We start from the raw sequence: 25363 nt of genomic DNA, 5'->3' as shown, positions 1-25363 counted from the left end.
TGAGCTGGCCTCTACAGTTGGGACACTGGGCTTTTGTTTCGTGCACGCGCACGCGTTCTGGCGAATGGCGTCTCCGCGTGCAAGAGTTACCACGCATTCTCCCAGTCATGCGCTCGAGGCGTAATCCACAACAAATTACAAGCAATCTTCAATTTTATGATCCGACCAAATCACACCTAACCTGGAATCCCCGAAGTGGGATTAATTCTTGGACCTTTATATGATACACACCGCCATGGGGCCATTCAAACCTCTAGTGAAAAGTCAACGGGAAAGTTCACTCTCCAAGCACGGCAGCTCGCGCATCTGAGTACAAGGGGGCGATGCCCGTCCAGAGTTGAAACTAAGAAGAATGTCAGCATTCGATATGTTGCGGTCGAGCCTAACAGATATCCATCTGTGGCGTGCCCAGGGACGATAGTTCCACTTACCTGATAGAACCCTTGCGAGGCCAAGACCTCTAATCCTGGAATGGTCACCCAGCCCGCGTCCTCGGCCATTCCCATCAATGGTGTGTGACGAGGCTTGTAAGCCATCTCGAGCAGCACGCGCGAGCGTTGCTGCTGTGGCGGCTGACCCAGAACGGACACCACGAGATCTCTCATGGAGGCTTCGAGAGGCTTATCAGCCGGTACTGTACTGATCATGACTGAGGGGATTCGCCGAATCTGACTCGCGTCTGTGGCTCTCTGGACATTGAAATCCTCCGGGAAAGAAGAGCACAGCGTCGCCACTGCCTCGGCGTTTCGCGCGACGATATAGACGGGACTGAATCCAAGCGAATGGAGCGCATACACGGCAGCTCTCGTGGTACCGCCAGAACCGACTACCATTGCACTAGTAGGCGTGGTAGCTGCAGCAACACCAGCGGATTGCAAGGAGTGGACCATGCCCTTCCAGTCCGTATTGTCACCGAGCAGGCGTGTTGGTTCACCGGCATCGTCGGTGACTGGAACAATCGTGTTCACGGCTCCAATGACCTTGGCCGCATCAGTCAGGTCATCAACATAGGGCATGATGTCAAGCTTGAGCGGAATGGTTACTGATGCACCGCCAAAGCCCGGCGCCCTGATGAGGCTTTTGACATCGGCAGCAACATCTGTCTCGAAGAGCGAGTACTGGTGAGGCAGACCAGTCTGCCGAAACAGCGTGTTATGCAATGCTGGAGACCGCGATGCTGAGATTGGCTTGCCAAAAAGATAGAAATCCTTCTTCTCCAGCTCGCCGATTAGACCAAGACCCGATCGTATTTCGGCAGCAGACAGCTGTCCTGGAGCCGCCTTGAATGGAAGACTAGGGTGTGAGACTGGTGTCAAGAAGCCATTGAGGATTCGCGATAGTTTTCCAAGGGAGCCCATATTGACGGCGATGATGGGCTTCCCATGTGCTGCAAACATCTGCTCCTTGAAGGCGGCCAGCGCAAAGTTATCCTCCACCTTGGACGCCACACCAACGAGCTTGATGATGTCACCGTACTGCAGAGCACGATTGTACCATGGCTGCCAGCTCCCTGTCTTCCAGTTTAATTGACCATGTGGATCGTGGTGAGATGCGATGACGGACGTCGAGGAAGGTCGATGTTCGAGAATCGCCTCCAGTGTCTCATCGGGCAAGCCCATTTCGAGGTCAATGTACTCAACACCAACCCTCATGGCGACACGGTACAGCTGGAGCAGCTCTGTCTCAGACTTGTAGGTGAAACGGCCACCCTGTTCCTTGGACCGCAACGTGAACACAATAGGGATCTTTGCAGCAGAACGAAGCGCAGCAATCTGGCCTGCAACAGACTCTGGTGAGAGGTCGTCTAGAAGATCGACACGCAGTTCCACTGCGTCCGAGCCGACGACAACTCTAGGAATGACAGCTAGTGACATTGCCACATTTGGCACAGTCAAAGAGACGAAGAAGGATGGCCTTTTCGCCTTGACGGCCTCCAGGTGGGTGCTCTGACCGCTGATCAGAGTTACAAAGCGGGCGAAATCCATGGGTGCTTCTACCAGACCTCCTGATGCATCCAGGTGTGGACTGTGGTACTCGTAGTTGCTACAATCCTGGTAGAACTGTTTGCGCCTTTCGTAGACTCGACGAATTTCCTCGGTGTAGGCTGGTCGAGTCTTGTCACGCATAAGATACTCGACCATCTGCTCGATGTTGCGGCTGACTAGTAGCACCACGCCACCATTGGCACAGTATTTGATGAGAAGGTCACGGGCTTCAGGCGTCTCGACAATGCCACCGCCACAAGAGAACACATGGCCCTGGCCCTGCTTCTCCATGACATCCTTGAGGAGGTTGACCTCATCTTGGCGAAATCCTTCCCAACCACGACCACTCTCGTTGATGATCTGCGGGATGGTCATACCTGACCGCGTTTCCAGCTCCTGGTCGAGGTCGATGAAAGGCCTACCGAGGATTCTAGCAAGCCAGCCACCAGCAGTTGTCTTTCCGGCGCCTCGCATACCTATCACGAAGATTGAAGGCGCTGAAGGTCCCTTCATTCCTGCCTCCGTGCTGTGAGCCTCGACATCGGTGCCTGCCAGCTTGACTCCAAATGACTGGCTGAGGATATCCCACCAACCAGGCCAAGTCTTGCCTGTGCACTCCCGCTCGAGAATCACAACTGGAAAGGGAACGGCACTGGAAAGCACGCCAAAGCTCATTGCAACACGGTGGTCGTCGTAGCAGTAGATGCCCTCGCTTGGTTTTGTGAGCTCTGAGAATGGTTTGCCGGCAACGATGATGCCATCCTCTAGCTCCTTGCAATGGACGCCGAATTTGTCAAGCTGGATTCGCATGGCTGCGATACGGTTGCATTCCTTGACACGTTGGTTGGCGATCCCGGTGATTGTTGTCTCGCCAGTAGCAACGGCGGCAAGGACTGAGGCAGTGAGGAAGGCATCCGTCATGGGTTCCATATCGACCGTGATGCCCTTGAGCCCGCCAGGCTGAGGCCCAGTCACTGTCGTTGAGGTCGCAGTCTGCTCCACCTTGCATCCCATGGGTCTGAGCACATCAATCGCAAAGCGTGCGTCACCCTGGAGCGACGCCGAGCCAATGTTTGGAACAGTGCAGGTCGTTCCAGTGATGGCCGCCATGGCCAGTGGGTAGGTGGCAGAGCTGGCGTCGCTCTCGACCACGTACTCGGCAGGGTTGCGGTACGTACCCTGTGGGATGTGGTAGGTATGAGGCTCGTCTTCAGATCTGGTGACCGACACACCAAAAGCCTTCATCATGTTGATGGTCATGTCGATGTAAAGCTGCGAGATGGGCTTGCCACCGACGAGACGCAGAGTAACGGGCTTCTTGGCGTACGGTGCGCACATGAGCAGAGAGGAGACGTACTGGGAAGAAATGGTTGCGGCAAGCTCAATATCACCACCATCAATACCGCCAGCGGCGTTGACTCGGACTGGCAGGCTATGTTCCTTGCCCAGATACTTGATGTCGATGCCGTTGGACCGCAAGGCGTCGACCAGGGGGCCAATTGGTCTCAACTTCATGCGAGCATTACCTGTAAGCACAGTAGAAGTAGCTGCCGCGGGAGCACAAAGCGCGACAACGCTGGTAAGAAATCGGGAAGCAGTGCCAGCATTTCCGAGGTACAACTCTTCATCGCTAGCTTGCAGCTTGCCACCCCGGCCGGTAATAGCTAGCACCTCGCCGGATTCCTCCCATGTGTACGTCGCACCGTTGAGCTTGCCAATGGCTGCCAGCATGAACTCGACGTCGTCGGAGTGCAGCAGGTTCTTGATGCGGCACGTGCCCTCGCCGAGGGCTGCAAGGACTAAGGCACGGTTGGATATACTCTTGGACCCTGGGGGCGTCACGCTGACGTTCAAACCCTCCGGTACCCCGGGCTGAACAGTAACGGCAGGCGACAGCACGACAGAGATGGCCGTGTCGTCGACGACAGTCGCACGCGGCTCGTGCGTCTGCCCGATGGCCTTGAGAAGCACAATCTTCTTCTTGGCGCCTTCGTTTTTCTTGTCCACGGCCATCTTGGTGAGGAGGGTGTCTACTGGGCAGCGCTTCCCAGCTGTGAGCTTGACAACACGCTTGTCTTGCAGCGAGGTTGGCAAGTCGTAACTCGCGATGCACTTTGTCAAGCGCGCGACAGCGCTAGGGCTGAGGACGCCTAGGTAGCGAGCTAGCTCAGCCTCCTTGACCATGCCGATAGCGACGCACTCGCCATGTAGGATCTGGGGCGTGAGGATAGCCTCGTAAGCGTGACCGATGGAGTGGCCGAAGTTCAGAAGGTTACGGAGACCACCTTCTTTCTCGTCCGCAGAGACAACTTCGGCCTTGACCCGAGCCGAGGCAAAAACGATGCGCTTGAGGATGTTGCGGATGGGGTCTAGACGTCCGGCTTCAGCCGCTGGAGTCGCTGGCTTTGCACGAATGGTCTCAAGAATAAGGGCGGCATTGGCCTCGAGGAAGTCGAATTCCTGCTCGTCCCAGATTGCGGCTGTCTTTACGACTTCAGCCATGCCATTAATAAACTCGCGCACAGGCAGGGAGTCGAGGAACGCGAGATCGATGTAGATGCGCTGTGGCTGCCAGAAAGCGCCAATGAGGTTCTTGCCCATGGGGGTGTCGATGGCGGTCTTGCCGCCGATGGAGGAGTCGACCATGGCCAAGAGGGTGGTAGGAACCTGGACAAAACGAACGCCGCGCATAAAGGTGGCGGCAACATAGCCGATCATGTCTCCAATGACGCCGCCGCCAAGGGCAATCACGACAGTGTCGCGAGTACAGCGCTGCGAGAGCATCCAATCTTCAATGTCAGCCTTGGTCTGGCGGCCCTTGGACGTCTCGCCTGGAGGCACGGTGTACGTAAGGAGGCGGGCGTCGCCATTGCGGGCACGCAGAGCCTCGTCGAAGGCATCTTCGAACACTGGGACGTAGCGGTCGCGGAGGTTTGTGTCGGTGATGAGGACGTATGTGGACGAGACGATGTTGTCGAGAAGGTCGCCGGCGACGAACTGGCGCCAAAGGTTGTTGTCGACAACAATGGAGTCGGAGCCGAGGATGGTGATGCGTGTGGGTGGGGGCTGGTCGCCCGGCGCAGCCTGGGACGCCATGCTGAGATGATGCAATCGAGATCCAAAGGCTGCAGGCTCAATTGCAACGGCAGGAGGGCATCCCGAGAAGGAGGCAGTGGTGTGAAGAGGTGGAAGTCTGCACGGGGCAGAAAGAAGTACAGACTCGAAGGTGTCTTCGTGGGGCTCCCTGGTGTGGCGGCGGCGCCAGCTGGGCGGTGAGCAGCGGAAAAGCAGCAGAAACAGCCTGAAGAGTCATCGAGGTAGGATTGCTGCTGCACCTCTCCGTTCAAAGCCAGCAGCTAGGCACGGACTTCCCTGAGAACTTGAAAACACGGCAGACTGGACTTGCCGAACTCAAGCCCCCATCAATAATCCACTGGGTTGTGTGTCACTGTCAGGGATGTCTGGTCCACCATCAAGCACGCCAGGCACCACCAAATGCGACAGCTTGCACGCAGCAACGTGGGTGTACTACGGTCATCACCATTTCACAACTTAGCAATTGGCACTCATTCCTCCCTCCCATCTTGGTCGCACACAGGTCGTCTGCTGTTGCCCAGGCGCGGGGTGGCGGCAATTGGGCATTCGACGTATGTGTCATCTCAAAAATTGGTTGAGGACACCGACATCGGCGTACTTATTTCTGAGCTTGGCATACCCCCCCCCCCGCCTGGTCAATGTGCGTGCCTTGCGTACCTGTGCAGGGGCCGGGTTCTGTGGCGCCTATACTGCTTAAGCCGATGGCCCACTTTTCAGGTGTGCGGGGAAGCAAGTACCTCGACGAGGGCCCAGGCTCTTGTGTACCTCCAGCCGGCGGGGCTGGAGCATTTGACTCCGAGGACAAGCATGGTGCGTGGACGAGACATAGCACAGGCATTATCGCATCTTAGCCCCGTCTCCCAATCCGCTCGAGCGTTGAAAGCAGGTGTGATGGACATGCCACATCTAGCCAGTATTGTTGTATGCTTCCCAAACAGCTGGGGTGGCCGATGGCTCGATTCTTGCACGAGCAGGGCGATGATGCGATGGGACTGACACTGTCGAGTTCTCAGCGGGGCTGGCCGAGGTTGCGTTTGGCGCTCTTTCCATGGGCAGCGAGAAGGGCCCAGCTGCGAAGCTCTGCACAGTCGCGTATTTCCCCCCTCCTTGTCTATCTTTTAGAGGAAAGGTATTGGTGATTGATACGGGCACGTTCTACCAGGAGTCTCGGTAGAGCGTGGGAATGCAGCCTGCCCATTTGGGATCACGCAATCATAGGATGAATCTGTAGGGTGGACAGGTGCTGCCGAGCATAGGGGGGCCAATATAAGTAATTCTCGCCAGGTGGCCGGCTTGCAGCAGACGCCTACTTCTACATCACTATTCTCATCAGTACAACCGCTATTCGCTGTACACTCTTTCAAGTCGTTATGCTGTAAGCTTGACTTGAGGCGGTGGGGTTGTTTCGGACTTGTGCTGCCGCATGCTCGCACGGGCATGAGTTATGCGATACGCGGCGGCGACGTCAATAAAAGGCCTCGGTAGCTCAGTGGTAGAGCGTGGGATTGCAGCTCCATAGGGACATGCAACTAACATCCTAAGGTCTCGCGTTCAAATCGCGGTCTAGGCTTGTCCTTTTGCCGGTCGCGTCGTCTTACCTGTCTCATTACGGCATGGGAGATTGCTTTCATCATTTCAGGATTATGCAGGAAGGTGTCTGTCTACCTTTTTGATGGTATAGAGGAGGCCCCTTCGCCGAGAAAGATGTAGCGAATGAACATAGCGAATAAACAAGATAGAGTGAGAAGGATCGATTGGCACGATCTCTCTTCCCACAGCAAAATCGCGACAGGAATTCCCACCACCTTTCCGCAGGAGGCTAACAACGCCTGACAGCGGTCACAATTCCGGAACTCCTTTGAGTTTCTTTTCGACTTCCGCCAGCTTTACTCCCCTCCCAGGCGCACCTCAAACGTCGTTCTGTCTTGCAGGGCATGTGTGAGTGTGCAGTAGAAGCGGGAATAGTCTGTGACTGTGCATTGCTGATCGATCCTGTGTGCCCATTCCTACTAGTTAGTATTTACACCTCGAGACCATCTCTCTCCTACGGCAGGTAGTACATCATCGTCACGGTCAGAGATCGACTAGATGTCGCGGTGCCTCTCACCTCTCGCTCGACAAGGTTACTCAGCCCTGGCTGGCCTTGAGCAACATTGAATGCCAGGCACTTGAAACGCGATTCGGGATTTGATTATATTTCGGTTGACCCTCTCTCTGCTCTCTCTACATTGAGTGATCCATTGTGTGTTGTGGTGACCTTTTTCACCTTCCATGCACCACATCCACACGCTTGAGAGTGCGGCAAAGGAGCACGGAGTGAAACTAGCTTGAACGCTGCCAGCCAGAAAGAGAGACGTAGCCGTCAGTTCCGGAACGCAGCACAAGCAAAGGACCTCTGTGACACTGGCCCATCGCCTGACGAGAAGGACATCACCTAAACTTTTGTGGATTTGCAAGCATCGACGCACAGAGGACATACGTAGCTCTCAGCTTCCCAGTCGCGGACATAAAACTATGCGTGCGTGCTGCCGATGTCAGTCGCCACATCAGTTTCGTGAAATGGTAGACGTGGTTTTTGCGATACGCTTGGGATCGGCTCAGATACAAATTCGCAATCATGCAGAGGCTGGCTGATCTGGCTGGCTCGCATCATGGGGTCGGCATAACCATGTTGTCCGCAAATCTGCCCACCTGATTTCGGCTGGTTGACCGACAGCACGTAGCGAACGTCAGCATCAACCTGTACTTCCGCTTCAGCAAGGGGCACTCCACTGCAGTGGAAGTTCGCCTCCCAGCAAGCAGGGACACTGTAGCTCCCGATGTTTGGACGTGACTCATTCTGGCGCCATGACGCACTCACACATCTCTCTCATGGCCCAAACTTGGTGATGCCGCCCAGGAGACGGTGAGCCTTGCAAGAAATCAAGTTCGCCTAACTGCATAACTCGACTGGCCCTGTAAAAGGAAGATGTGGCCGCACCGCGGCGGAAACCGCGATAGACGAAAACTTCGGCGTTCATACTCCACGGATACTCAACCCAGAAGAGCCCAACAGCTCACGGGACATCTGGTGTTCTTCAGTCTGCCACTATCAGAAGCACTTTGTGTCGTTGGTTGAACCCATAGCCGTGTTTACCCATGGTCTTACAAGTCACCCTACGGACTTTTGCTTTTAGGGTCACACCAAGTTTGAGTTTCTACTTTGTCAACAGAATGGTCCATGCCTAAAGCGCCCATTGCGACTCGGATTGAAAGCTGCCCCAAAACAATTCCCAGCACAAACAAAACGACACGCCTACCTGCGCCTTAGGGTGGTTAACCTTACGTGAGTGACTGTCTGCTCCCACGTACAAAATTTGCTACTGCCTTTGAACTAAGCACACCAACAGATCTATAGTCACTCAGTCGTGCAATGTGACGTACGGAAAGAAGAGCATTGCCGACGATATTCAAAGCAATAAACTCGGAGCCAAAGAAGTTGCAGCCACCCGATCTATCACACAACATCGGTTGAACCTGGTTGAGCTCACTGAGAGCAGCAAACAAGTCCCACCTGTCTGCCTGCCCGCCCGCCCGTGGCCAATAATATTGCCGAAAGGATCACCTTCAGTCTCATTTGTATTTTGCTCTCCCTGAAACATCGCGCGGCCAGAAGGCTTCTGGTCTAAAGCAGTTGCGACGTTTGATTTCAAAATTACGTGTACCCGGTCGCGTTGACACAAAACCTTGAAGCCGCTGATCAGAAACTCCCATCTCGCTAGAGCCTGATGAGCGTTAGATAATAATGTCACGGAAGCATTGCTATGTACACTATGAAACACAAGTTTTCCCAACACTGATGGCGGCTACTTCTGCAGGCCTAGAACACCCTTCGCATCATACAGTACAAGACACCCAGGCTTTCGACATTTGTCACGACGCAAAGGGAGCATTCTATAAGGAGAGCCAATAAGGAGCATTCAATAACTGATTTCGTCAATACAGCTAATGCGTTAACTCCAACAACGAGATAGATTGGTGCGGGTGTCAACCGCTTAGCGAGACATACATACAAAAGCTGTTTCTTCAGCTAAATAGCAAGTTATCGGGCGAGTCTTCGTATGATCTATCCTGCTTACGTCGTCTTTGACGGAGCACTGAACTGCATTTAGTTATGCATGATGCCTCGCTGAGGGTTAGCAAAAGAGACATTTCTCTCAGAACTGCAAAGCTTCGTGAGGCGGAATATTGTCTATCTTCGAGCTGGACGTGCGACTATGGTTGAGCTTTGTCTAAAAGTATCCTTGTCCTTCCGAAGAATCCTCCTTCCAACGCGCCAGTCTGCTGTTACTGTTAATCTACCCTAGAGCGTTCAATAGAGCATTCCAAATGGGCAGGGCAGTAATAATTTATGTGGTGTCTCAGATCCTATTGTACTACAGTAGAGGGGCTTCTGCCTCACTTTAGGTTCGTTAGGTTTCTTGCTCCACGTTTCTTCAAAGGGGGGCGGGTAGTAGATTTCATTTCGTAGTTTAGGGTTAGTGCTTTAGCGCGGTTAGAGATGATTCCACGGAGGATCATTTCCTCGTAATATACTACTGCGGCGTCCGGCTGCTATAAAGTCTGTCGTTAAAGAAGAACGAGAGGTAGGTCCTTCACATGCCCCAGACAGCTCAGCTGTCCGGTGGACTATCTCCCAGCGAGGTCGTTGGGTGCCTTTTTTTACTATAGCTAATTGCTATAAAGGCTATTGGTTCGCCTATATCCCTAGGTCGCTGGAATGGTTCAAGAAGAAGGTCATTATCCTTTGCACGGCATCCGAAAGTGCCAGTGCTACACTGTATTCTATCCAGAACTGCAAAGCTTCGTGGTTATTAAGCCCGGAGTTGGACACAACTCACACTTGGCACAATCCAGCAACGTGAAATAAAATGATCAATAACACTCTGCCACAAAGTTATGAAGAGCCAATTTCAGGCGAATGTAGTTTGTGATTTCCATTTTACCATGATGTAAAAATTTCTATTTCCTGGGAAGCCGAGTAGAATTATACAATACACCCCCCGTACACAGTCTTGGTGCTTGAGTAGGTCTTCATCGAACTATTCGGACTCCCATAGAGATAAATACCCTCGACCTATTCATTAGTGATGGTGAGACGCATTCATCTTAGCTTTTGTCTTCACTGAAATCTGGTCGGAAGTCATTTAGGTTTGCCTTGGAGACCGGGTTTGAAGAGTCGGCTGTATTCCTCTCAATATTGTTACAAATCGAGCACTTCGGCGTCGCTCGCTTATGACCACGATTATCTACTTGAAGTGATGCTAATTTGTGAAACGCCTGACCCGACTAGACAGACGTGAGCACTTGAATGCTCTGATATTGTGCTATTGAAACCCGCCTGATGGCGTGTCCCAAGAGCCGCCTCTCTGGCCCGAACATGAATATAGAACGATCAAATGGGCCTGCTTCATTATCACGACACGATAGTATAGGCTTCCTTAGGACGGTACAAGCTGCCTAGTTGCAGCGATCTCTGACATCACCCTTTGGAAGCAAGAGTCTTCTTCTTCTTTTAAGTACCCGTGCGCACTAGTTAGAAGACGGCTGCTTCTATGTATGAAATTGGACGATCTGTGTAGAAAAAGAAATTGAAGCACGTCGCCACTACCAGTTGGTCTTCTCTCCAAGAATACCAAGAATCATCTCCTCAGCAACATCTAGGCAACTAAGTCATGGTAATTGCAATACTTTATTTGAGAACCAGACAGATATGGGAGATTTCATAAAGCATAAGTTCAGTCTACAATTGGTATATACTGGACTTTTTTTTATTCAAGAGTTTGGCGCCCTCGAGTGCAAAATGAAACAATCAAAGGGGATTGGAAAGGTATTCAAATTTAGGTAGTTAATTACTTATGACACGTACCAAAAACATAAGTCCTTTTCTTTGACTGTTGACTGTTTGTTCCTAGAATCCTTCAAAGACATTCCGATATTGGTCCATACATCGTAGAGCATTTTAGATCTGGCCAGTCACCGATTCAAGAATTTATTTGGCTCCTCGTGCATGATGTGACGACCGTCACCTTTTACAAGGATATATATTGATGTCCTTGTTCCTTGTTGCTTTCAACCCCGAGTCTAGGAATACTGATATTGTATTCAGCTTGGTACGTAAAGTTCAGCTTCTGAGCTGGTTCTTCTAGCCTTGACCATGTCAAGTCTTTGCATAAAGTTTCTCATCCGCACATGGCTAGTATCTATGAAGTCCTTATGCCAGATCGAAACTGGCGAATTAGGCTACTTTTCAACTTAGCGACACTGTTGTTCGCTACTATGGAGTTTTTAACTGAAGGTTTAGCGACATGCGATTTGATTTTAACCTACCTACTACTATTCGCATAGCATGACCTATGGATTTGAAGGTGTGAGATAACCTTAACAAGCCTGCTTTCGGACTGTCCATTCATCAGATCAAAGTGAAGATGGGCAAGAAGGTCTTCGCGGTCCGAAAGTGATACCACTTTTCCCGAGGTGTTGACTATTAAGCCCACGAGGACCCCAAAAGACGATACAATGGGTATATAGGCAATCTACCTCAGTTAGTCCTGACTATATCCCAACAGACACTGGAACAATAGATAGGCAAGAGTAACAAATCTCTCAGTCTAAGTTGAATATGAACTTTCTGCAGTGTGCTTCCAGAGTATCCTCAGGCTCTGCCGCCGTCATCCAGTACTTGAAATTACTAGCATCGTATAACACAGTTCATTTTGTACAGAGTGGTAATCAATAGTAAGCCCTTGACGTATTTCCGGCCGTTTCAGTGATGGAAGCAGAACAAGCTCCATAGTATGAAAAGCAGTACGTTCAATCGCTTTGATTGGCCAACAATACTACATGAGGCGCATATCAGCACAGTTCTGATGACAAGGAGGCCCCATATACTTGTGCACAACTCGAGCACTTTAATATCCAGCTGATTATCACCATTGTTACAATCGGAGATTCTTGAATGATTATGAAGGTGAGTTTCACGAACGTGCTGGATTTACAATTTATCGCATCAAGAGGTCAAGCGATTCAAGTCATGACTGCGTATGACCCAAATATCGTAACGCGACGTAGGCAAAAAATATCTTCAACTGATAGTTTGTGCCATACAGCCACAAGAAAGGAAGCATACACGGTACAGTATTGAAAAGAGTTGAATTACGATAACAGAAGGTGTTTCATCAAGTGAGTGGTATGGAGATATGATACTTACCTCAAATCGAGATCCGATTTCCGGGCGCCATTGGTGTAGAGTCTGAATATTAGTAGTTGGTCTACTCTCTAAGCAAGGCTAACGAGAAGCTGTCTGTTTGTAGCTTCTCTTCCTCTCATCCTTTCTTCTTGGCTCTGTGATGTACTCCTTAAGAATGCATTCGATGAATATCTATAACTATCTGCCATTGCAAACATTGACGAATACTTGCGAGTCTCCAAGAAATCTGTGTCGAGCCTATGTACATATTAAATGTTGAAACGTTCCAGCGCTGCGATGAGTCAGTTTATGCTCAACCTCTTGATTGAACAAATGCCGTCTGCCGCAGACCTCGTTGCTCTATATACAGATTTGTTGATATGGCCCAAAGAGTAAAAGTACCCTAGGGCTTCTGGCTGTGATTCTAAAGGTTGATAATGCCAGCCAGAAAGAAGATCCAGCGCAGTTCACACAGAAGAAATCTCCAAGAACTGGGACTTTCTCCCTGAACACCACGGATTTAACCTAGTTCTATAGCACGAGCCACGTTTCCCGAACAGCAACATGATATAAGGCGGCGCACATGAATTCTGAGACACCGCCCCCGCCCCCCGGTAGTTTCAACATTTTCACCAAAACAAAGTCCTCCTAACCATGGGATCTCTTGAATAACTCTTCATAAATCCAATTAAGTTTCAAAAGCTCGAAATGAATTAGAGTCGCTGGTATCCATAGCTATGTGCATAAAGTGTAAGTTTAATTCTGTGTACCTACTCTGAATTACTAGAAAATGAGAAAGTGCCGAAGTCGCATAGTGAAGCTACCGTATAGATTAAAAAAATCGGTGCGGCTCTAAATCTTTGCATTTCAATCAAATTCTATCTAAAGAAGGATAATTCAATTCTCTTCCAGGCATCGAGATCGTGGAGTGCATATTCCCTTTTAGAAGAGTAATCGTCATTCCAAACGGCTAATTCTGATGGGCATTGGGTATCGGAATCTTGAGTATATCGCAACTCCGGTACGACGTCTTATTCTTCCTAATTTTCCATCGTGACAACAAGTGCCAGCAATAATGGTCTTCATTCATCAAGTGCAAGTTCCGTTACATTAGACGGAGTTCTATTTTGTCGTGTACACTGTCTCATGAATGGAGTTAGTCCGGTTGGAATCGAGACGCAGACTCAATATAACGGAACTTAAAAAGTACAATCCTCGTTCCACCATGAGAGGCGGCATATTAAGACGGAAAAGCAGAAATCGCTATGCTCTAACCAATTGTTACCTTGTTGGTGGATTCACCAAAGATCGACCACCAAAGATTCATGTCCAGTATGGAATTGGCTGTTGGACCGTTATGTTAGAGCCCTTGACGCAGGCAATATATATCAAGCGGTCAGTCAATAGGCTACGGCTAGGATGTAGCATCAGTCTACTGAAATCTTGAGGTTCGTCAAAAGCCAAACGAGGGTTATCGCTTCAGACACACTAGAAGCTTCAAAAGTCATTCTTGGGCGCGCTGATTGAGAATCAAAGGCGAACATCGTGGGACAGCAATTCTCATATCAGCGATTACATACTACCAAGTCTATACGTCGAGCAGCTAGCATCATGCCTAGCAAGTAGGTCAACGAATGGAAGGGCTACATATATTTCAACGCGGAACGCATCTATTCGTCAACCCCATTCAGTCTATATCGTTTGCGCTATTGAAGGCGGGCGTGTACCTGATAATAAGAAATGAAAGAAGAACCCCGAATGGTTCGAGTTTAGAGCTGGTCAAGATGGAAAATTTCAACGCATTGTGGAGTAAGCCACTGCAACATACGTAAAGAGTCTAGATAGCAAGAACCCAAATTAAGATATCAGATATCATCGCATTGAATCCCATATATCAACACCTAACCAGCTGACATAAACGTGTATCATTTGTAGGATGACCGATACATGTGACGGCCAGGCGGTTCGGTTTGAGCGCTTGAAAACATCTGAACAACTGCGACTCAGTGTTATTTGAAGTAGACCAAGGAGGCGAGCCCCGCAGAGTAGACTCTCTTAGGTATGTTATGGGGCGGCTATCTTCCGCCTATTGAGCTTGCGCGTAGCGCTATACTCTAGTGACACCGCAAAACTAATATCACGTGCTCTCTAACCAAGCTTGATGGTCATCAGTAGTATTTTCATGATGAGAGTAAAATAATACAGATTCAAAGCACGCACAATTGTTAAAAAGCCTATGGAGTTAGCGCATGCTAGAGAAAACTTCTCCTTCCCTATATACGATGTTATTCACATTCAAGAGGGGCAATGAATTGAAACTACTCTTTTTTGGACTAAAAGTATATATATAGCATACATATTGAAGACATAGCCTTCTGTTTCGGTTTCACCTACTTATAAACAGCTGTGCTAGATTCTTGTGATTGCTTTTATACTGAGCGCGTGATCCGCACAGGGAAACAACCATCTGCTATTTGACTAAGGACTACGTCTGATGGATAGTTGATGCTTCATGGGCTAGTTTTGTAACCACCTAATTCTCATCATCGCTTCTGTTCTCGTGCTAGGGATTGCCGTTTGTTGACTACTACATTAGACAGTAAAAACCATTTATCATTCCTATCCCTAGGAAGCGTCATACTTGTATTGTATGCTGTAGTCTGTGATTGTCTCGGCAGGATATATCTATGTTCATCTACTGATAGGTGTTGCTGGTAACGGCTGTTAATTCTCATTACACCTCAACGACTCGTTTGATACATGTCCACCTGCCACTATTGATTTCTGTACTCCGCTTTGTTATTGTGTAAGCCTTATGCGAGTGATTGTGTTTTCAACACGACCAGTTCGCACATCTCAAAATAAGGAGGATATCTCATCTTTTCGAATGCCACCTAGATAAACTATTTGTCAACATTTTGTTCTCTGAGCTATGGATGTAGGGTTGTTTTCCATGACTACATGAGACCATTTATCTGGTACTTCGATTCGTTCTACTCGGGTCAGGCCTAGAGGGATTTTGCAGAGCGTACGTTAACATGAGCTCCTATATCAGATGCTATTGATAGACATTCTTTTTCTGCTCAGATATAGATAGGCCTCGCTTGATTCGCTCTCGCGAAAATACTCATTCCCGTAGCGATCATTTAGCTGAGTCGCTGCATAATTCGGGAATCGATACCGAGCTACTATTTATCACTGGCGAGCAACTTGAGGAATATAGCCGTTGAGTTGGTGGCCCGGCTTTTAAGCATAGGTATCATTTTGTAATCTAAATCTCATACTATATTGCTTACTTTAATAGAAAAGACAACAACTACGTCAAAGGCGGCTTTGCTTCATGCGAAATTACATCGTACATTTTCGAAACTTACTGACTCTGCTTTTTTAATCTGACATGCTTATAAGTAGTGCGCAGTCCCTGTTTCAGCATGAAATCGGCAAAGCTTTTCTGCCAACATTAATCCATCGCCAGGAGCTACGGTGACAAAAGATGGCAACATAGTTCATCCTTTTCCTCTCCACCACTGTGGAACTAGTCTTGTGTCGTAAAACTCTGACGATTCATTCATTACATCAGGACGGTGAAAAACGCTTTTCATTGAATAAATCGCCCACGACGTGTTCTTCTAGCTCGCGAAACCTTAATAGGTCACACGTACTAATAATAATCATTACACCAGCACGATGGTCTGTTATCCTTACGAGTAACTCGAATAAGAATAGCATATGATAAAACTTAGAATTCGGAATCGCTGGGGAAATTGGGTCCCACAGTTGCACAGAAAACCTAATATTGTTACGTTTCATGGAGATGTGAGTCGCCAGAAAATAAAACTGAAAACAGTGGCCGATTACATTTGTCGGCCCTGTGTGTATAGCTCCTACTTAGCATCACTCTAAAAAGATGAAAATAATCTACCGTCATATGTGCAATCCGCCCCCGTTGAGAGCAATCACCTTATGTTGCGTACGGCTAGAGTTTCAGAACGATGATCTTTTTCAATTCTCTAGAGATCGAACATGTTGATGTGGAGATTGTTTGCACGACAAAGGTTGCGGATATGTGTAGGATATGATGATTTATTATGATTAGCTGAGATAAGACTGAGGCAACGTGATCCCCAACCCCCTACTTCCAAGCCGATAGTTGAAATACGGCGAGGCTCAAGAATCATTTGATTACTTAGAATAAGGACTTGGTGTGCTTGGATTAAGGGATTATTGCGGGCGGTCTCTAGAGTATGTGACATGATGCTGTTATTATCATTGCAAGAGTTTTGGAGAGCTTCTCTCGCAATTGTGGTACAAATAGGCGTTTCGTCGTGCCAATTTTTGCAACCCTCTGTCGTGCCTTTACAGATACTCTTGATGTTGCTCGGGCGACTCCCACGTTGGTCGTAGAGTGTTCAGTGATTCAAATTACCGAGTTCATGCTAGGTCTGCTACATCTTGGATATCTATGTGAACATGGATATGCATCTCATGCTGTGGTATTTTCGTTGTTGAAATTGCGTACATCGAAACTTGTCCGCTGTGGGCATAATCGACCATGCACTAGCACATGATCGGTACAGGTAGCTCATCATTACGGCTTTATCAGACCAGCCATAGGCTTCGGTACGATGTATTCGATCGCATCGAAATCCGCAGGCTCACAAAGTTCTTGGTGGTACCCGACAGTTTTCCCGTTGTAGTACCCTGTGTTCCGGTGATCCACGCGCCGTGAAATAGTAACAACCGGAACATTATTTGGAGATTGAAGAAGGCAGGTGCAGGAGAGCCTTCAAAGAACATTTAGAAAGCCGAAACCTTCGTTCTCAACCCCAACCAAGCGAACCGTACTCGTTTTATCTCGTGCAGCGGAACCAACTGATGCAGCTGCCATGAGAGCCTGATCCCTCTGCTCAAACCTCTTATTCTCCCAAGCGAGCAATGTGCGGAGTGTTAGTGCTAAGAGGGCAGTCATAAATAGGCATCCAGCGGAAACATACATCCCCCTTGAGTAGTAGGGGGCTTCGTTTTGTGGGAAAAGCCGGGTGCCGAGGAGGGGGCCGCACTGGCCGACGAGGTTCATGATTGTAATGCCTGCGCCTCGCTTCGAGTCGCTGCCTTGGTTATTGATCGACCAGGGAAGAATGTTGGCAATAGCTGGGAACATGCCGGCGGCAGCCAAGAAAACGCCTACATATCGCGCAGCCACCGATGTGCAGACGCCTAACACAATATAACCTGCGCCTCCTATCACAGAAACGGAGGCAATCATAATTCCGCGCTGGCCTGTTCGATCAGCTATATAAGTCGTCCCTAGGCATAGGAAGAAGGCGAGCAGATAGGGAGGTGCCGTCAGACCCTGCGCATCGACCGAGGAGAACCCCATATGGTAGATGATGTCGGGAAGGAAGACAGGGAGGGAGCTGAAAGAGACTGCTCGAGAAGATGTAAGTATTTGCCCACGTCGGCCGTGCCGTGCGCGCCTATTCCTCCTAATGTCAACCAGGGAACAACTACTTACCATTGATGCAGAAGTACATCAAGGGTGGGATCCACGTTTTCAAGTCGCCGAGGCTAGCAAAAACTTCCTTGAGCTGTACATTGCCAATTCTGGACCTGCCTTCTTGACCTGTTTGCTGTATAGCACGGAACTTGGCAATCTCCCGTTCCTCTGGCGACAAAAAGCGAGCCGTGTCAGCCGAATCAGGCATAAACCCATACGCTACGACAGCCATGAGGATTGAGGGTAAACCTTCAACCAGGAAAAGAAGTCTCCAGCTAGCAATTTTCGTATGTCCTGAGGTGATACCGTAGGCCAAGGCGCCAGCAAAGGTGTTGGCTAGTGGTGCGGCGGAGAAGAAGATGGCACAGCGCAGGCCTAGCTCCCGACGCTTGTAGAAGAAGGAGAGTAGATAGGGAATCCCTGGGCCGTAGGCGGCCTCGGCTGCGGCGAGGAAGAAACGGCAGGCCATAAGGCCGGACCACGAGAAGGCAGCAGCTTGTAAAGTGGATGATATGCCCCTGAACGCGGCCACTCGAAGATTAGCCACACGGGACTGGCGATTCTAGGCAGGAAATCATGCTGTGGTGCTTACCATATCAAAACACAACCAGCAGCCCACATATGACTGCAGGACAATTGATATTAGTCAAGGGTGCGGAACGGCGGAAAGTGTCACGATCCAGGCACTGACGGTGGGACCAGCTTCCACATAAATGCCAGAGGCTCGAAAAGAACTAGTGCCCACAAACGTAAGATTAGTCGATAGACACCAGGTACGGCTGTGGATTTGTTCTTACTGTACGGAATGTAGAATATGGTCAATAGCCACTGCAGTAAACCCGCAGTCTGCGTCAGCCTTATGCGTATGTACTCTCTTCCCTTTGGAAAATGGTGACAAGATTTGGGTTCTCTCAATACGAACCTGATAATGGGCGTCATCGAAGCCGAGATCAGTAGCCCTGGGGTTGTGCGACTGTTATTAGTGCCGCGACATGATGATAACATACATGGCGCCAATGTCGTGCCTAAAGTCATGGGACATTCGGCGAGATCCAAAACATACATGCCAGCGGTCCTCGCGTTGCCAATGTTTGAGCGATCCAGGATGGCCACGAGATCTGACCGATGGGAAAGGTGATCTCAGTAAGGGGCTCCACGTCCACAGCTCAGAAGAAAGAGGATGCTTGCTTACACAATCCCATTACCATCGGCATGAGGTTCCAATCAATTTTACGCCTTACTCGACGTTCTTGGTCGGGGTCGAGGCCAGGATGAAGCTCAACATCGACGTGTGGCTCCGTGTCAGGTTGAGATATGGGCCGTACGTGCTTCTCAATGGAAGCTGCCTCGTGGGTGATGCTATCAGGCATGATGGGTGTCGCTGTTAGTGCTCGGGAGAATGAGAATGAGTCAAGGAGAACACAAGGCGCAACCAGGGAATCCAGCAGGCGGACGCGTATGAGCACAAGTAGAGGACGGAGAACAACGACCTCGTGCGTATGTAAATTCATTTGCTACGTGTGAGAATGGTGAGAAATTGGGCCAGCTCTGCCACGTCCGAGGGGGGAACACCCGAGCTCGCCAAACCAGTAGACAAAAAATGTTAGACATTACACCGCTCGGAATCGGCATCAGCGTCCGATTTATTCTGTCAACCGTCTCGCTTGCGTGCTGCCTGGCTAATGCATGGCTTTTCGGGCTATGATGTGTGACCGACAAGGATGGCTATGCGAGGGTGACGAGTCCTCTTAGTTTCCCTTCCCCGCAATTCCAGCTCAGCGACGATCTAAAAGAATAATGTGCCAGCCAGGATCTACTGATGATGTTGGAGAGGATGCGCATGCGGCCCCGTCCCGACGCCACCCCCGGAGAAACAAGCTCCACAAGCTCCAACAAGCAACACCAAGCGTCGCCTTGGCGCCAAAGCGTGCGCCAGCTGTGACCTATGGCAGGACGAGAGCAAGCCGCCTTGAAGAGCGAGCTCTTTCCCAGCGTGGTCTCTACGACGAGCGAGAGACTCTTACGACTGCCAGTATCATCCCCTATACCTGACACGGAGGACGACGCGCATTTGAAGATATTCTGGAACTCGGTGGTCCCAGAGGAGGGGTCAAGGAAGCATGCTGACACGACAAAGGTGAAGAACTAGCGCTCTAGCAACAGGTCAGCGAACACATGACAAAATCAGCCACAAGAGAAGTACGTTGAATTAATGCTGTGCCGAATTCCCGGCATTCTTACTTTGTACCTGTTCCGGAGGGCTAGAACGTCTAGCACGCAGACCAGCTTCGTTCTTCGAGAGAAGGCAAGCATTACAGTTTGGTGTTCTTAGCTACTGCAGCACGCTGCTCACGAACAGTTTGCATGCTTTTGAGGATTGCATAGATGCTCTGGAGCCGAGGCATGGGCACGCCTGCCGCGCGAGCGATTCTGACAGGATTGCCGAGGATGACTTCCAACTCCATTGGACGGCCTGCCTCCCAGTCCAGCAACATGCTTGGCTTTGATCCCTTGTTGCGCTCATTGCTTCTAATGATCCTTGCCGGCGTCGCCACCTGATTCTCGTCGAAAGGCTTGCCTAGAACTTTTGGCGCGGCATCCCAGATCTCTTGCATGATACCAGCAACGTGTTCCCGCAGCTCGGGGTCGGTCACAATGTCGGCATTACCGCGGCCACCAGATAGGACCGCTGTGGGATTGAATGCGGCATTAATACACAGCTTGTGCCACCGTATTGTTTGGAGCTCCATCTCGGTATGCGGCTCAACATCGCGGATGTTCCCCAGCTCGGTCCACCAGCGTGTCAGGTCGTTCATACTCTTCGTCGCACGTGATAGAAGTTGGCTCGACTCGTCCTGGCCACCACCATCACGCAGTGCCCGGCTGAGCCCATGGCCATACGGGCCAAGACTCATCCTAGTCCACCTGTTCTGCCGAATCGTGCCCTGCTTGATTTGCTCGGCGCTGACAATGGTAACAGCACTGATGATGGGATTGTGCGGAAATCTCTGGCGGTAGGGATCCTCGACACCGACACCGTTCTGAATCAACACTATGCATGATTTTGGGGAAACAAGAGGTGCGATCATGGCCGCATCGTCCGTCTTATCGGGCAGAGCCTTCGTTGTCACGATAATGTAGTCCCATCCGGAGGCTGGCGGGGGCACTTTGAGGTTATGCGGTGATGGCATGGATTCAGGGCTAGCAGCCTGAACGGAGGGGAAGACGGCATGAGGCAAGAACGTATAGTTGCCAAAGGTGTGTGTCTGTAGACTAACGCCAGACTCGGCGATCGCGGAATAGTTGGACCGCGCCGTCAAAGAGACGTGTATGTTTTGGGCAGGCTGGCGTCTCAATGTTAGTACTTGTATACAGCAAAGACACTGAGCCTTGTTATGGCTGACAGATTGGTCATGTTGAGGCTCACATGGTGCAGGCGAGACGCATAAAAGCAGCCGACGGCGCCTGCGCCGACGAACAGGATGTGAGTGGCGGTCCTTTGTTCCATGCTGATGAGGCAAGAAATTGAACCTTTTGTCTGCGCCGCCACGGGGGTCTTGTTTGTGTGCCAAGTCCCAGCACTGTCGTTTGTTATCCTGGAGGAGGCCGCAGGGCAACTGGTGTCTCTTGAGCTTGAGGATGGTTGAACGAATGTGGAGTCTGCCGAGGCTCACCAGGCGAGTTCGCGATAACAAGGCTGCGAAGTGCGTTCCCCCTGCCGGCTTAGGTAATGACGACGGCTGAGGGGCAGCAACGCCACACGCGTTCGGAGCAGACGCGCAGCCACGGTTGTCACTGGCACCAAGGAAAAAGACGACTTTGGCTGCCCTGGAGGACGACCTGCCCAGGGCGTATTTCTGCCACCAGAAGGCCAAACGGAAATTCCACCTCTACGACTCGGACTCGAGGCGAATGGCCATCAACTCAACTCGCCATACCCCAGGGCCCATCTTGACATCAGTCTCATCTCTCGTGAACCCGTTCCCCTCACCAGCTCCAATCAGAATAGCGTTCATCGCCTTCCTGCTTTTTGATATCGTGCGTGGTGCATGTCGTAGCGCAAGTCACAGAACTCCCTGGCCTGGACCGCAGCTTGCACTGATAGCTTCACTCTCGGGCTCGCCTACGCCTCCTGTGGATGAGCCCTCGAGCTGCGCTCGCCTCACTTATTTTCATCATAGCTTCTTAAGCCTGGGCAGCAGCTTCAGATGCGCCGTGTTCGGGGTCTCGCGATGTCTTGGTCTTCCTTCGCCTGGTGAGCCACCTGGCAGAAACCACTGCTGCCTCCTTTTCGACATGAGCTTCTACGCTTGCATTGATCTTGCATATCTGGGCTTATCATGTGTGACGTCATTCGCAGATCTATTTTTGCATCCTTGATTCGGCCTTGGTCCAATGAGCCGTGTAATGGACCGGGGCGAATTAGGAATAGCATTCATGCATGCTTGTGGCAATGACGACCAAGCAAGCTGTCGCGTGTCGAGTTCTGTCGGCAGGTCGCGAGATGGCCTCGGCTAGGCAAGGAATGACGACCATCGATAATGAGCGTGCCGCCTTGCTAGACCTTGCAGCTAGTATTTAGGCGTCCGTGACGGTAACAGGCACTATCAATGAAACCAGGCCACCGCAGCGCGATGGCGAGCTGCTGGAAGGCGATATCGCCGACATCGCCAGGCACAACGCAATACTTGCTGGTCGAAAATCGATACAATATGAAGCTGGTCCAAGTTAAGATGATACAAGTCGTGGCCACATCCTGAACACCAAACCACCAAACCAATATTCAGGCGTTAGCAGCCGTTCACTTGCGGACGCGACAAGGGATGCACATCCTGGCTTGACCAAAGGTGGCGAGGTTGGGCATGAGTCAGCTTACAGGTGGCACGGCATGCTAGCACGGGTGTTGAAATGGGAGGCATGCAACACAATTCCATCGATGAGGCTTGACGAGGCAAATGAACATGCTCTTCAGCGCATGCTTTCTACAAACGTTACCGCCCAATAGCATCGTCAAGATATGTTGCCATCGCAGCAGCTGCAAGCGTCGCTTTCTCCAACCGAGCGTGAACATGCAGGCCAAGGATATCAGAACAGCCAAAGTTCTCATGTCGGATGGACCGCTGCTCATCGCGTTTCTGATCTCAAGGACGGTGAACCCCTTGTGCAGCTGGCCATGCACTCTGTGCTTACAGAACGAGCGCCATCACCACAATCGAAGTTGCAGCTTGAACGAAATGGTCATTCTTGTAAAGCCTTACCAGTTGGCCAGTTCCAGCCTCCTAGGGCTATTGTACGTGATGGCAACCCACGGCAGGCGGAAGGCAGCACACCTCCGAGGAATCGCTCCAAGGTTCCCGGACCTGTGGCGAGCACCTTTGTAGAGAGAACCAATGTGACACGCCGGGTAACAATGGAGGATAACGTTGTTAAGACCGCACGGACACAGAAATCGCTTGAGTGTTTAGCAGAATCCCCCAGAAACTTGCGCGCAGTAAAGGTCATATCAAGTAGCTAGCGGGTAGAATCAAGAACATCGAGGCAAGCTTGCGAGCGAGGAAGCTAGCGTGGATGCCATCAACGATTTGCTGGGCGCCAATGTAAGAGTCCACCACCAGCCTATACGCATCTCACGCGGTCACGAATCAAGAGGGCCCGCTCAGACATATCAAGGGCCGTAGATTTCGAGACGCTCCCATGCCAGACAGGCTGGGGCTCGCATCCTCGTGGAATCCATAAGGTCAGTTAACCCAGCGTGCCTGACTCTACCAACGAGCTGACTCCACGGCCCGCAAGCCAGTCACCCAACGAAGAGGCTCCGTACTCTACAAACTCAATGGACGATCTATACCTGGATATCGGCCACACCGACAACTTCCTTGGACTGAACGACGACACATTTGTGAGCTACATAGCCGTTGTTCGTCTTCCATACCCTGTCCTGTCAAGCACCCGAGAACGCGTGGAACTGATGCTGAGTTATTGTCCATCTCCTACGAGATGCATTGACGGAGTCATTCGTCTCGGTCCCTGGCTCATGCACAAATATGGCTCATGCACAAATAGCGACATGAGCATCGTATATCGTCTTCTCACCGATTGGGACGCCTTCACCGACTAACCCTCCTCTACGACGCAGCTTATTCATCTGCTGAGGCTGATCTTGATCACTGTTGCCATCAAAACTTTCGGATCATCGTTGCTAAAAGGTTAGCATGGTAGCGCGTCAAAAATGTACATTCTAGGGCGTGCCGTTGACTGCGGTCATTTAGTCTCGACGCCTGTAAGATAGGCATGGAGCTTGATCTTGATTGCGAACGAAAGGGTCAGAAGCTGGTGGACACTGGTCATGCTTGATCGTTGGAACGCGGTTGTCACTGCCAGCCCATGCTAGTCCGAAATCACCGCATCGCTCTTGTTCCTCGCATGATTCCCAGTGCTAAGCAAGCCCGTTTGTCGTCTGACCCGTGAGTGTCCTCTTCCAGTTAATAGCTAGTCGTTCACTCATTCCAAGTCTCTCGAAAGTCTTCGGCCACTTCGCGCCTGTTGCACTAGCGCTACCACAAGTCCTGAGACCGATACCTGGAGCATCCCCAATTCTGAATTACCAGCTCAACTTTTCCGTCGAGCTTTTTCGGGAGGTGCTGCCAGTTGCCTCTACCCCGTGTTCACATTCGAGATTACATCTTGTTTGTTGGCATTGCCGACTTCCGGTGTACCTCTCCCGAACGAATGCGAAGCCTGCAGAGGTGGTATGGCCGGGCAGGCAGACGTCGGAATTCCTGCCTGCCGACGCTGCTCCCCTCACCCCCCTCAGCCGTCACTTGTTGTTGTTACCGGCACTCTCTCTCTGATTGAGGTGGCAAAGGTGGATTTGCCGCGGGAGGAAGCTACGGAACGGTTGGGTTATCTGCTGCGATCAAATTTCGCACCTTGCACGTGCTGGCTACTTAAGTGTCCCAATTTATGGCGCCGTACCTCGATCATGACATGGGACAACGAACATTAACCAGCCAGACCGCACTAAGCCCTGCCACTTATAAGCTTGGTAGTCGGTTCAAAGGTTGGCGTTTGGCAATCTCTAAGCGGCGAACCTCTTGTCGAATGATTGCTCACCCTTCGCGTATTTGAGTAGACCACTGTACAATGTCGTCACGGTTGTGTTTGACCTGGGCCACATAACCCCCTCTGTTCAATAATATAATCGAAGACATATTCACGGCACTTCGTAGCGAACACTCTATGTTGACGTGTGAAGGGTCAGTCAACTGTTCTGTGGGACCAAACAATATTCAGGTCTGTCCATGACCTTGAATATGTGCAAGCACAACATTGCACTTAGCGGGAGAGCTTTTGTGGTGCTTATTGGTCATGGGTTTCAGGCTACCATGGCAACAGAGGCACTTCGTACTCCTGAATTCCAGTCATTCTGCTGCTGTGGACAACTTAGTCCGACCCGCCGATACTTTGAGGAGCGTGACGATGCACCAGCGAGCAAACAAAACGAAAGACCTATGCAGAGGGCATACGCTCTCTATAGATCTGATGGACTGTCAATTC

The 25363-nt window shown here is 50.6% G+C and overlaps 5 protein-coding genes and 1 non-coding gene across 6 annotated transcripts; 3 read left to right on the top strand and 3 right to left on the bottom strand.

Moving 5' to 3' along the window:
* Window positions 1-135: 135 nt before the first annotated feature.
* On the bottom strand, window positions 136-5300 carry B0I36DRAFT_333694 (EPSP synthase-domain-containing protein). The gene is made up of 2 exons (XM_046155252.1): window positions 432-5300; window positions 136-343 (listed from the first exon to the last, which is right to left on the bottom strand). Exons 1-2 carry the CDS (start codon window positions 5079-5081, stop codon window positions 278-280), a joined length of 4716 nt encoding a protein of 1571 aa, XP_046007256.1. The 5' UTR covers window positions 5082-5300; the 3' UTR covers window positions 136-277.
* A 57-nt stretch (window positions 5301-5357) lies between these two features.
* B0I36DRAFT_28400 (uncharacterized protein) lies at window positions 5358-6483 on the top strand. The gene is made up of 2 exons (XM_046151554.1): window positions 5358-6002; window positions 6088-6483. Exons 1-2 carry the CDS (start codon window positions 5481-5483, stop codon window positions 6253-6255), a joined length of 690 nt encoding a protein of 229 aa, XP_046007255.1. The 5' UTR covers window positions 5358-5480; the 3' UTR covers window positions 6256-6483.
* Window positions 6484-6556: 73 nt separating this feature from the next.
* On the top strand, window positions 6557-6651 carry B0I36DRAFT_t169. Its single transcript has one exon. It is a non-coding gene; the product is annotated as a tRNA-Cys (tRNA).
* A 10444-nt stretch (window positions 6652-17095) lies between these two features.
* On the bottom strand, window positions 17096-19176 carry B0I36DRAFT_377089 (major facilitator superfamily transporter; the record flags this gene model as incomplete). The annotated part of the gene is made up of 8 exons (XM_046160526.1): window positions 17096-17736; window positions 17825-18324; window positions 18399-18431; window positions 18498-18540; window positions 18604-18634; window positions 18729-18765; window positions 18870-18924; window positions 18999-19176. 8 exons carry the CDS (start codon window positions 19174-19176, stop codon window positions 17096-17098), a joined length of 1518 nt encoding a protein of 505 aa, XP_046007254.1.
* A 942-nt stretch (window positions 19177-20118) lies between these two features.
* On the bottom strand, window positions 20119-21314 carry B0I36DRAFT_252612 (2-dehydropantoate 2-reductase; the record flags this gene model as incomplete). The annotated part of the gene is made up of 2 exons (XM_046150696.1): window positions 20119-21150; window positions 21234-21314. 2 exons carry the CDS (start codon window positions 21312-21314, stop codon window positions 20119-20121), a joined length of 1113 nt encoding a protein of 370 aa, XP_046007253.1.
* A 1509-nt stretch (window positions 21315-22823) lies between these two features.
* On the top strand, window positions 22824-24269 carry B0I36DRAFT_393312 (uncharacterized protein; the record flags this gene model as incomplete). Its single annotated transcript, XM_046161461.1, has 3 exons — window positions 22824-23297; window positions 23329-23403; window positions 23580-24269. 3 exons carry the CDS (start codon window positions 22824-22826, stop codon window positions 23922-23924), a joined length of 894 nt encoding a protein of 297 aa, XP_046007252.1. The 3' UTR covers window positions 23925-24269.
* Between the last annotated feature and the right edge of the window lie 1094 nt (window positions 24270-25363).

The sequence above is a fragment of the Microdochium trichocladiopsis genome (genome assembly GCF_020744255.1).
Source record: "Microdochium trichocladiopsis strain MPI-CAGE-CH-0230 chromosome Unknown B0I36scaffold_10, whole genome shotgun sequence".
NCBI lineage: Eukaryota > Fungi > Ascomycota > Sordariomycetes > Xylariales > Microdochiaceae > Microdochium > Microdochium trichocladiopsis.
The sequence above is the reverse complement of the archived record's forward strand: the minus strand, read 5'-3'. Positions and strand labels throughout refer to the sequence as shown.

Coding starts and splice junctions, on each gene's coding strand:
- B0I36DRAFT_333694 (XM_046155252.1), bottom strand. CDS start 5,081: ATGGCGTCCCAGGCTGCGCCGGGCGACCAGCCCCCACCCACACGCATC. Junction 344..431: donor CCTCGCAAGGGTTCTATCAG/GTAAGTGGAACT, acceptor CATTCTTCTTAG/TTTCAACTCTGGACGGGCAT.
- B0I36DRAFT_28400 (XM_046151554.1), top strand. CDS start 5,481: ATGCGACAGCTTGCACGCAGCAACGTGGGTGTACTACGGTCATCACCA. Junction 6,003..6,087: donor CACATCTAGCCAGTATTGTT/GTATGCTTCCCA, acceptor GACACTGTCGAG/TTCTCAGCGGGGCTGGCCGA.